This window comes from Patagioenas fasciata, chromosome 4, assembly GCF_037038585.1.
Source record: "Patagioenas fasciata isolate bPatFas1 chromosome 4, bPatFas1.hap1, whole genome shotgun sequence".
Lineage (NCBI taxonomy): Eukaryota > Metazoa > Chordata > Aves > Columbiformes > Columbidae > Patagioenas > Patagioenas fasciata.
In genome coordinates this window covers 1,207,557-1,219,035 of record NC_092523.1, presented here as the reverse complement: position 1 = coordinate 1,219,035, position 11,479 = coordinate 1,207,557, and the positions used below count along the sequence as shown (strand labels likewise).

Sequence of the window (11,479 nt, the reverse complement as noted above, 5' to 3'; positions counted from 1 at the left end):
CTCCTGGAGCCCATGGGGCAGCCCACACCGTGACAAAGGGGACATTATCATCCCCGGTGCTGGGTGGGACTGTGGAAGGAAACACCATGATGGGCAGAGTGAGGATGAAAACAGAACGGACGCCCCAAACTGCTTCCCGGTACCTTTCTCATCCACCGCCCTGTTGAGATCCGTGTCCCACTCCACGTCTTCCCATTTCCAGCCGGGAGGACACTCAATCTCATCCTTAGGCAGGACCTTCTCCCCATTCTGTAGGACACAGGAGGGTTTTCAACCAAACGATGCCCAGCAGATGCCTGAATTTCCCTGGAGCCCCCCAGGTTCTTCCTCCCACCGCAGCCTGGGGTGGGGGCTCAGACCCCACCTGCTTTGTCCTTACCACGTCGCTGTAGGCATCGCTCATGTGGATCCACTGGCCTCCCGGCAGCCGGACCTGGTTCTCAAACACCTCCTCCACGAAGCTCAGGTGCCCGGCGTCCACATCGTGCAGCAACCTGCACCCCGGGGAGATGTGGGACATCAGGGGCTCCCTCCCAGCACGGCCTCGTGTCCTCCATCCTCTCATGTCCTCCCATGCCACCCCAGCGCATCCTTTGCCTCCTGAACCTCTCCCACCCCAGAGGAACCGAGCAAAGCTCCCACGAGAGCTCAGGAACCCAAATCACCAGCTGCAAATCCAGTGCAAGGCGACAGAGCTGTGCTGGGCATCCATCGTCCCCTCGGTGCCCTGCTGGGATCCCACCACCAAAGCTCCTCAGCGTGGGGCTTCCACAGGCACCTTGGTGATCTGGGTGCTGGGGTCATCACATCCAGCACCCACCACCCCAGGTCCATCACCCAGCGCAGCGATGGTGCATTTGCATTAACCCCGTTGCCTACCCAAGGCAGGCAGATGAGAAAGCCCCAAGGCACCTCAGATGTCCATCCAGGGTCACCTTGCCACCAGCTTCCCACCTGCTCAGGTTTTGGGGTGCCCGTGACAGCCCGCCCAGGCTCTGCTCTTTGCAGAGATCCATCACTCACGTCTTCTCCGGGCAGATGAACCAGTCCCCGGCCCAGGTCCAGCCCGTGGAGGGACGGAAGCTGTCCTTGGGCAGCTTGATCTTGCCAGTGACATCTGAGTATTTGGGGTAGGTCAGGCCGGTGGTGCCCCAGTTCCCCACCAGCGCCAGCTTGGTCTGGTTCTCATACTGGAGGAGCAAAAGCCGAGAGGTTTTTGAGTTGGAGGCACAAAATCCCATGAATAATCCTTATGAAATCCTATGAATAATCCACTCCTGGCAAGTCCCATCCTGAGGACAGACCCCCTGGGAACAGCCTCACCCACACCATCCCCACCCCATGGGCACCCCCACATTTCCCCCCAGCAGGTACAAGGAGGTGTGGAGCCCCGATGAGGCTTTAGGGGGGTGCTGGTGAGACACTCACAGTTTCGGCAAAGACGGAGAGCTTCCCCTCGGCAAACTGGTTGAATTCCTTCTCATCGACCGACAGCCCGAACCAGAGCTGGACCCGGAGCTGGGCTGGGATCCTGGGCCCCATCGCCTCCTCCTGGGGGTACTGCCCAAGCCAGAGCCCCGTTAGCATCACAGAATCACTTTGGTTGGAAAAGACCCTCAAGCTCATGGAGTCCACCCGTTCCCCCAGCCCTGGCCCTGCCCCATGTCCTGAGAACCTCCTGTCCGTCTGTCCAGCCCTCCAGGGATGGTGACTCCAGCACTGCCCTGGGCAGCCTGTTCCAATGCCCCACAGCCCTTTGGGGAAGAAATTGTTCCCACATCCAACCTCAACCTCCCCTGGGCAACTTGAGGCCGTTTCCTCTGCTCCTGGCGCTTGTTCCTGGGGAGCAGAGCCCGACCCCCCTGGCTCCAAGCTCCTTTCAGGCAGTTCAGAGATCAGAAGGTCTCCCCTCAGCTCCTGTTCTCCAGCTGAACCCCCCAGCTCCCTCAGCCGCTCCCATCACACTTGTGCTCCAGCCCCTCACCAGCTCCATTCCCTTCTCTCCACTCGCTACAGCACCTCAAGGCCTTTCTTGGCACGAGGGGCCCAAAACTGACCCCAGGATTCGTGGTTTGTCCTCCCCAGGTCCCAGCACAGGTTCGGTCACTGCCCTGGCCCTGCTGGCCACCCCAGTGCTGGTCCCAGCCAGGATGCTGTGGCCTCTTGGCCACCTGGGCACACGCTGGCTCGTGTTCAGCCGCTGGCACCAACACCCCAGGATCAATGTCCTCGAGGACAATATCAATGGGGGCTGCTCGGGATGCAAGGTTGGGGTGGTGGGGATCAGGCCTGGGGAGATGGGGGGTACACAGGACACGAAGCACCCCTGAGAACTGGGACATCCACACTTTGGGATGATCCAGAAGAGCTTCCAAGCCCTGGTGCTCAGAGCTTCCGCGTATGGGTGGGACACCCGTCAGGGCTGGGACCCCAAACCAGCCAGCACACTTCAGCCAGGACAGACAGGACAGACAGCGAGATGTCTCACTGCTTTTTCTTCTCTCTCAGTCACTTTTTCCCCCCTTCAAGTGATGCTCGTTTTCCATCCAGTGCTAAATTGCAGAAGAAAAACCATTTTGGTTCAGCTTTTCCCGCTAGCCGGGCTGGGGTTGGGGGTTTATTCAGTTTATTTGATGACCCTTTATATTTTGAGCACCGATTGCCTGCTCCCAGGCTGGCACACCCCAAAGGGCCAGAGGGGCATCTGAGATGGGAGCAGCTCAGCGAGTGCCTGGCCGAGGAGGGCCCGGCTCAGAAAGTTTGGAAAACATAATTTAACATCTAAAACAATTAAAAATTAAATATATTTTATAAAAAAAACACCGACTGGGTCAAAGCATAACCATCCTCCCTGCCCTGGAACTTGCAGAGTATTATAGAACCATAGAATAGCTTGGGTTGGAAGGGACATTCATAGGCCATCTAGTCCCACCCAAATCTATGAAAAAATACGATATTCACTGCTGATGGAGGCAAAGGGGAGCTGAGCTCCACCAGAAGCATCACCAGCTTCTCACCACGAAGGAACCAGCTTCAAATGGGTCAAAACTGGGGCTGGGCTGCCCAAAGCCCTGAGCGCTCATGGGTTAATGCAGCCTGTTGGGTTGGGATTTCAGGTTTCCCTGCACAATCTTATCCTTATATATATATATATGTTTTTAGGGGGAAATATTTCAGAAATGGGTCTGGGGTGCGTGTATCCACAGCAAGCCCAGGTACCTTGAGGAAGATGGTCTGCAGCTTCCCGCAGTTCTTGCCGCAGCAGCCGGAGATGTTCCTGGAGAACAGGACCTGGTGGGCCGGCACGCGGGCGTACGCCACGCGCTTGTCGCCCTGCAGCATCCAGATCACTATGTCGGGCAGGCTGTTTTGGGGCTGGAAAACACCAAAGATGTAGCGTCCGACCAGGGGGCTCTGAACATCGGCCACGGAGGGAAGGGGGAGGTGGGAGATTGGCTGTGTCGCGAGTCCTGCTGCCAACATGAGCCCGTGGGGTGAGACCAGCCGACCCAAAGCCCAGCCCTGCGGCTCCGGGCACCATCTGGGTCTGGGCAGGGCAGTGCAGCCCCACATTTCCCCAGGTCCTGCCCTCCACAGCCAGCACAGGGCATAGAGTCATTTGGTTGGAAAAGACCTTCAAACTCATGGAGTCCACCCGTTCCCCCAGCCCCAGCACTGCCCCATGTCCTGAGAACCTCCTGTCCGTCTGTCCAGCCCTCCAGGGATGGTGACTCCAGCACTGCCCGGGGCAGCCTGTTCCAATGCCCCACAGCCCTTTCCATGAATAATTTTCCCCTAATATCTGATCTAAACGATTGCCGGGTGATTGCTCACAGCCACCGCACCAAAACAGCGCCACGACAGCGAGCTTGGGGCAGAAGGAGCCCCCTTCCCAGGCAAAAAGCACCGTTACCTCCTCGGCCATGGCCTTCAGCCTGCCCAGCCAGTCCTCCGCCTGCTCCAGGGCCACCGCCAGGCTCGAGTCCTCGTGCTTGAGCTTCAGGGCGGCCTTGACCATCTGCTCCAGGTTGGAGCTGCGGAAGCGGTACATGTTCTGGTCCAGGTGGGTGCTGGCCGCCTTGCCCAGCACGTCGGGCAGGCTCAGGCTGCGGGGACGGGCAGAGACGTTAGCAGCTCCCTCTCCCTCTCCCGGGGGTTTTCCTGGCTTCTTTTAGCACTTTTTCCCTCCTTTTCAGCAAGAATGACCAAGCCATTTGGGGAACACAGCAACGCCAAGAGCACAGGAGCTTCAAACTGCAACTGCAGCATCAACTGCAGCATCACCCGCAGCAGCCGGGATGGGGCCCAGGCTGAGCCGCACACACATGTATTTGAATATAAATCGAGCCAAGCTGCTAGATAAATGTTTCAGGAGTCTGGAGGATCCTCACTGCGCTGAGCCGTTTCGAGGATTTCCTGCAAAACGCGGTGATTTACGGTGCTGCTGTTATTGATGTTTTCCTTGCTCCCAGCTCCTGACCCACAGTGTTCCCCCTTGGGCTGGGACTGGGATCCGCAAACCCTGGTTTAATTACACGATAAATAAGAAGGACAAGGTCTCCTCCCTGCTGGTGCTCATCAAAACGCGCCATGGATGGGCACTGGTACCTGCCTGGGACGGTGGCAGTGCAGGTTGGCCCAGGTTAATAACCCAAATTTGCTAATTAAGTTTCATTTCTCTTACGAGAATTGGGTTTGCTGTTGTTCCCAAGGGGAGCCGGAGCGCTGCGGGTGTTGCTAATTAATCCAATCGTTCAGTAGCAACCTGTGCCAGGAGCTAAATTAAAACACCGATCGCAGCCTGTGAACTCAGCTTTGGGTCCACGTTGGTGGATTCATTAGGAGGGAGCTGCTAACGAGCTGAACTCCCCCCCTGTCAATGGGAGGACGCTGCTCACCCACCAAATAAACATCGCTTTGTGGCACAAATGAGAACGCACCTCGAGATTCTCGAAGGAACAAGAATAAAGGAAAAGTAAAACCAAAACCAAACATCCTCACTGCAGCTGAGTTTAAGTTCAGAAAGCTTAACTGCGAAACAACGCGAAAAGGAGGAAAAGTATTAAACAGCTGTGAAAAGGAGCAGCAGAAAGGGTTAAATCCCACAGGCAGCATGGAAACGGGTTGAAGACACCACGTTCCTGGAGACGTGCGCCCCGTGTCAGGGACAACCACGATGGTGACATGAAGGTAAATTGTGCTCAAAGGGGAAAATGGAAAAGACCATGGACTCCACCAAATTGAAAGTAAAAATATCATGAAGTAATGAAAAAGGGGCAAAAAGATGGAGGTGCCCCCATTAAAAGCCTGAAACCAACAGAACGGTCTGTGTTGAGGTGGATCAGAGGACTGGAAGGACTAAGGGACTAAGGTGGTGGCAACTTGGGAGGACCTGGGGGAACCTGAGACCAGCAACTCTGACTCTCACATCCAAGAAATGAGAAGAAAGCACAAGCAAGAGGAGAAGAGCGGGATGGTGGACAACCCGGACCCGAGGTGCCACCTGTGCGGGGACGGAGGCTCACGCAGGGGTGACACCAACCCCTGAAGGACCCGATGGGCACTGTCCTGCCCCACGGGCTCTGCCACCATGGAGCAAGAGGATGGGCACCTCCTGAGCTGCTTATAGAATCATGGCAACATTTGGGTTGGAAAAGCCCCTCAAGATGATTGAGTTCACCTGTTACCCAACCCTGACCCTGCCCCATGTCCTGAGAACCTCATGTCCGTCTGTCCAGCCCTCCAGGGATGGTGACTCCACCACTGTTCCAATGCCCCACAGCCCTTTCCAGGAAGAAGTTATTCCTCATTAGAAAGGCAAAGCAACTGCAGATCATAGAATCATAGAGCAGTTTGGGTTGGAGGGACCTTCCCAGCTCCCCAGTGTCACCCCTGCCATGACAGGGACATCTTCACCAGCTCAGGTTGCTCAGAGCCCCGTCCAGCCTGGCCTGGGATGTCTCCAGGGATGGTTCAGCCACCACCTCTCTGCCCAACCTGGGCCAGGCTCTCACCACCCTCAGTGTCAAAACTTTCTTCTTCATGTCCAGCCTGAATCTCCCTCCTTTAGTCTAAACCATCACCCCCTGTCCTATCACAACAGGCCCTGCTCAAAACTCTGTCCCCATCTTTCTTACAGGTTCATTTTAAGTCTGGAAAGGCCACAATAAGGTCTCCCCAGAGCTTCTCCTCTCCAGTTGAACACCCCAACTCTCTCAGACGCTGGTGGTGCTGCCCATGGGGACAGCGGGACAGCAGTGCCACCCAGCCATGGGCCACACGGCCCCTTTGGGTGCTCTGCACAGGTGCCTCCTACACGGTGGACACACAAGAGCTCAATCCAGAAGCCCCAGAGGCGGCTCCTCAGCACCAGCCCCACCATCCCTGGGGCGGGTGGCTCCGGTTCCTGCCCAACACAAAGCTGCCCATTGAGTGCACCCGGCTCAGCTCTCACACCGAGCCTGGGAATTTATGACTTGCCTTAAACGCCACCTTGTCCACTCCCTGCCTTGGCGCTGCAGCTTTGGGAGCAAACGTTAGCAAAGGGCCCGTGGTTTTTCAGAGAAAGAAGAAATAAAAAGGAGTTGTCCCTTCCAAGATACACAAGCTCTCTCGCAGTGAAGGGCATGGAAAGGTTCGCAGCCAGAAGTGGCAGAAATACCTGCAGTCGGCGATAACGTCGTCCATGAGCTGGGCACCCAGCGCGTCCAGCTCGCTGGGCGAGCGGTTGGCCTTGAGGGCAAGGTGGACCTTCTCCAGGTTGGCTTCCTGCACGACAGGCGGGGAGAGGCGCTGCAGCGGGACCCCCTGCGCCCCACGGCCAGCACCCATGGTCAGACGCTCCAGCCTGGGGCCACCAGGGCTCCGCATCATTGTTTCTGCTCCTGTTGGAGCTCCAGGGGAAATGATGGGGAAGTAGGGCAAGAAATCCCATCAATAGCTCAGGAAGGTCCCTGCCTCCTGTGCCTGCACCAGCGGGCAGGTGGGTGGCACGGCAAAGCACTCTGACCCCCCAGTGTCACCCCAGTGGGGATGAGGATGGTCCCATTACTCCACAGGCTGAGCAGGGTTCTCAGGACACAACGGATTCCCCCACCACACCACAGCACAAGAGACATCAGCACCCGAACCTGACCCAGCCTGGAGATGGCCTCTGTCCCCTCCCCGGCCCCCCAGGAAGGAGGGGACACCGCGCCGCTCACCAGCCTGTCCGCCGCGTGGTGGAGAAGGTTTTGAGCGTCGGTCCGATAGCTGATGTCTTCCCAGTAGGACGACAACACCACCACGGGCTTCACGTTGCCCCAGGGCAGGTAGTAATACTGACAACCTGGAGGTGACAGCACACGGGTGAGCTCCTGACATTGAATGACGGGGGACCTCGCTCCTCAGGACCAGGATGGAGGTGAAGGTGGGCAGTGCAGCATCTGCCCTTGGGCAGAACCCCATCATTTGGCTCTTTTGGGGCAGGAGGATGGAGCTTATGTTCCCCAAACCCACGTGCAGCAGAGCGATGCACCCCAAGGTCCAAAGAGATCAACCTCCATGGCTGCAGCAGCTCCTGCACAGCAGCGAGGGCAGAAACCAGAACAACCCCAGGGGGGTGAGGACATCTCACAGCAGAGCGAGAAGAAAGGCCACCCCAAAGCTCCGGCTCGTCCTTGAAGACAAATGGGCACTCTTAGCGCCAAGGTGTTGTCCAAAAACTACTTGAAGCCAGCACAGAGCTGAAAGAAGTGGTCCTGCCTTCCCCAGTCCTCCCCAGTCACATATTCCCCCTTCACAGCACGGTTGGACCTCTGGAGGTCAACTGGCCCAAGCCCTGCTCAAGCAGGGCCACCTTGAGCAGGTTGTCCAGGACCACGTCCAGTTGGGCTGTGGACACCTCCAGGGACGGAGACAGCCCATCCAGCGCTCGCTCCCCACCACGCTGCTCACCATCGAAGACGGCCCGGCTGTACTGGGTGGTGGAGGCCAAGGGCAGGCAGGTGTTGTCAAATTTGTTGCCATAGTTGCCGATGCTGACCTCAAACTGGATGGCATCGTCCACGTCCTGGAGCATGGTGGCCGAGTAGAAGGCAGCGAAAAGCGAGTACTTCCGACGGCGCAGGTACCTCTGCAATGGGCACGGGACCATGTCCACAGAGGGGACACCACCACCACCGTCCTACACACACCCTGCACCACCCTGGACCGCACCAGCTCAGCGAGGCCTCCGAGATGGAAGAGTTTATCGTGGGGAAGCAAAGCTTATGTCGCAGCGAGGGAATTTTGGGTGAGATATTTAGGAAAAACCTGGCGAATGAGAAGGCCAGAACTTTCCTTAAAAATGCAGTTTAGACCTGAAGAAAGGAGCAAAAGGAGCGCATCTGCAATAGGGCTCAAGTTGGGACTGGGGTCCTGCTGGAGCAAATCTCCCACCTCTCTATGTTCTCCATGGTCTGCTCTCTACAGCAGCTCAGATGGAGCAAGGTGGACACCTTGGGATGGAAACGCAGGAGGAGACAAGATCCACGAGCTCACCGACCACTCAGTGGGACATCACCCATCCAGGACCACCAGAGCAACAACCCCAGAGCCCACGGGGACAGACGCCCCACGGAGACCCCGTTACCTCCACCCGCAGGATGTCATCCGCGGAAATGTCCTCCACCTTCTGCTCCACGTGCTCCACCAGCTTGGTCTCCAGCTCCACCAGCACCCTGCCGCGATACGCCACTCCTTCGCCCTTGGGGCAGAACCAGGGACAGGCGTCAGACCCCGGCGTCCCCTCCCCATGGCTGAGATCTGTGTTTGCCTCCAAAGGGCTTTGTTGCAGAGGAAGGAGATCAGGCAAAGCATTTCTGCAAGCGCCTCGAAGGTGGAGAGCGTTTGGGCAGCGCAGAGACATCAGGAGGGGTTTAGCCAGCGGGAAGAGCCAGGGGCAGAGAACGTGGCGCAGGATCCTAATAACAAAGCCAGCTTGGGTTAATAGCAGCGTTATTTTGGCAAGGAGGGGGTGGTGGTTTAGTCGAGCTTCTGCTGGAAAGACGGCGACGTCACCTTTCCTAAATTGAGAGTCTCGTAAGGGTCAGGGAAGCCGGTGAACTCGCGGGGGCTGCCGTAGAGGTTGATGTAGCAGGGACCGAAGGTCGGCAGGAACCCGAGCCCGTCGTCCGCTGGGGACCGAGGGGAAAAGAGCTGTTAGAGAGCCCAGAAGGCACCTCGGGGATGTGTCCCACGGGGCTTCGCTGCAGAACCACGGGGACCGCACGCGTGTGTCTGGAAGCCACCAAAATGCTGCAACTTTTCACCCCCTTAAAGTCCTACAACCGCTTAGAAGCACAGAACCATTTTGGCTGGAAAAGCCTCTCAAGATGATTGAGTTCACCTGTTACCCAACCCCAGCACTGCCCCATGTCCTGAGAACCTCCTGTCCGTCTGTCCAGCCCTCCAGGGATGGTGACTCCAGCACTGCCCTGGGCAGCCTGTTCCAATGCCCCACAGCCCTTTGGGGAAGAAATTGTTCCCACATCCAACCTCAACCTCCCCTGGGCAACTTGAGGCCGTTTCCTCTGCTCCTGGCGCTTGTTCCTGGGGAGCAGAGCCTGACCCCCTGGCTCCAAGCTCCTTTCAGGCAGTTCAGAGATCAGGTGGTCTCCCCTCAGCTCCTGTTCTCCAGCTGAACCCCCAGCTCCCTCAGCCGCTCCATCACACTTGTGCTCCAGCCCCTCACCAGTTCATCTTTTTGCAGGAGAAAGACAAGGCGGGTTTGGGGCTGTGCAGACAGCACAGAGCCCCCCAGTCCCAGGAAGGGTCCCTAAAGAAGGGGAATTGCTTTGCTGGTATGAACTGGTGCATGGGATTTACACCATGCTCTCCTTACAGCAGTAAGAGTGCTTGGAAGAGAACAGCTCATTTTCATGAAGCCTTGAGAAGAAGGAGCAGCAAAGGGCCAGAAATCACGGAATCGTAGAATGGTTTGGGTTGAAAGGACCTTCCCAGCTCCCCAGTTCCCGCTGCCATGGGCAGGGACACCTTCACCAGCTCAGGTTGCTCAGCGCCCGTCCAGCCTGGCCTGGCTGATGCTCCCCCAGCTCCGGCCAAGGCTCCAGCGCCGACGGCAGCTGAACCAGCAAAATCATTACCCAAAGCGGTGACTGCAAACCGAGCGGTTAAGGGGACGTACGGTCTGCGGCTTTCAGAGGCTTCGCGAGAGCAGGAAACTCATCTGAGGCACAAAGAGATGGAGAGAGGTCAGGACAGGCAGGCGGAAGAGCAGGAGGGAGGATGGAGGGTTATGGATGCTCTCATGGGCTTTTGGTGCCAACAGACACGGGAGAGACAGAGAGAGAAAGCGGGAGGCTGCGGAATAGCCCCATCGCCCTCCCCGGAGGCTGCGGGATTGGGGTGAAATGGGGGAATTTGGGAACCGCTGAAGCTGGATGGGCCCATGGGGAGCTGCGGGTCCCCGGTGTCTCCTCGGGACCCAGCAGGTCCCGGTGCTGGGGTGGGGTGGGCAGACCCCGGCACCCTCCTCCTCCTCCCGGCCTCTCTGTCTCTCCAGCCCAGCCCAGGAGCTGCATTTTAACTGGAGAAGATGGGGGTGGACACACAAGCACCTCGAGGGTCCTGCACCCCAACCCCAGCCCCGCATGCATGGCCGGGCAGCGCTGGGGGGTTTGGGCTGTGGGACACGCGGCTGCTGCCAGCCCTGTCCCATGTCCCCACGTCATGGGGATGCTCCTGGCGGGGTGGGGGGTTGCAGGACACCCAAGGCTCTCAGGGATGCACAAAGCCAAGGTGAGGAGTCCCCATGGGGCTGCAAGTGTCACAGAAGCTCGTTAGCAGCGGGAGATGCTCATGCGGATTAGGGCAGACGTTGTTCCTGGACCTGTCCCGGCTCTTGGCAGCCCCACAAGAGTGTCCCCACTCCCTGCCGTCCTGCTTGGCACAGCTGACGTGGTCGGTGTCACCCACCCAAGCACCTCCACAGTGGTCCTTTGCTTCAGAATGTCCCTGGGGCTTGAAACAGCACCCTCAGCTAGACCTGAACCCCACACCACGACAGCCTCAGTGGGGACACGCACAGGTGGGACGCGGCACGTTCCAGCGCTGGTGCCACCACCGCCTGTCACCAACCACACAGAGGAGACAGTCACCTCGCTCGGCAAGGAAAGAGAAGCAAAACCTCTGGTGATAGCAGCTCTGCAACCCCCACCAGCCCAACACTGCTGGGATCATAGAGTCACAGAACAGTTTGGGCTGAAGGGACCTTCCCAGCCCCCAGTGCCACCCCTGCCATGACAGGGACATCTGCACCAGCTCAGGTTGCTCAGAGCCCCGTCCAGCCTGGCCTGGGATGTCTCCAGGGATGGTTCAGCCACCACCTCTCTGCCCAACCTGGGCCAGGCTCTCACCACCCTCAGTGTCAAAACTTTCTTCTTCATGTCCAGCCTGAATCTCCCTCCTTTAGTCTAAACCATCACCCCTTGTCCTATCA

The 11,479-nt window shown here is 57.9% G+C and overlaps 1 protein-coding gene across 10 annotated transcripts in view; it reads right to left on the bottom strand.

Moving 5' to 3' along the window:
- Positions 1-11,479, bottom strand: part of DYSF (dysferlin) — a 104,828-nt gene that overhangs the window by 73,598 nt on the left and 19,751 nt on the right. For 5 of the 10 annotated variants that reach the window (XM_071808423.1, XM_071808426.1, XM_071808422.1 and 2 more), the window contains exons 17-28: positions 10,166-10,207; positions 9,040-9,155; positions 8,612-8,725; positions 7,936-8,113; positions 7,203-7,327; positions 6,662-6,768; positions 3,914-4,106; positions 3,220-3,375; positions 1,429-1,560; positions 1,024-1,190; positions 380-494; positions 144-249 (exon numbers count right to left, since the gene is read on the bottom strand). In XM_071808423.1, coding sequence (XP_071664524.1) covers positions 144-249; positions 380-494; positions 1,024-1,190; positions 1,429-1,560; positions 3,220-3,375; positions 3,914-4,106; positions 6,662-6,768; positions 7,203-7,327; positions 7,936-8,113; positions 8,612-8,725; positions 9,040-9,155; positions 10,166-10,207 — 1,551 coding nt within the window. The remainder of the gene's footprint in view (positions 1-143; positions 250-379; positions 495-1,023; positions 1,191-1,428; positions 1,561-3,219; positions 3,376-3,913; positions 4,107-6,661; positions 6,769-7,202; positions 7,328-7,935; positions 8,114-8,611; positions 8,726-9,039; positions 9,156-10,165; positions 10,208-11,479) is intronic. The other 5 variants (XM_071808425.1, XM_071808427.1, XM_065837451.2 and 2 more) reach the window with 1 other exon arrangement.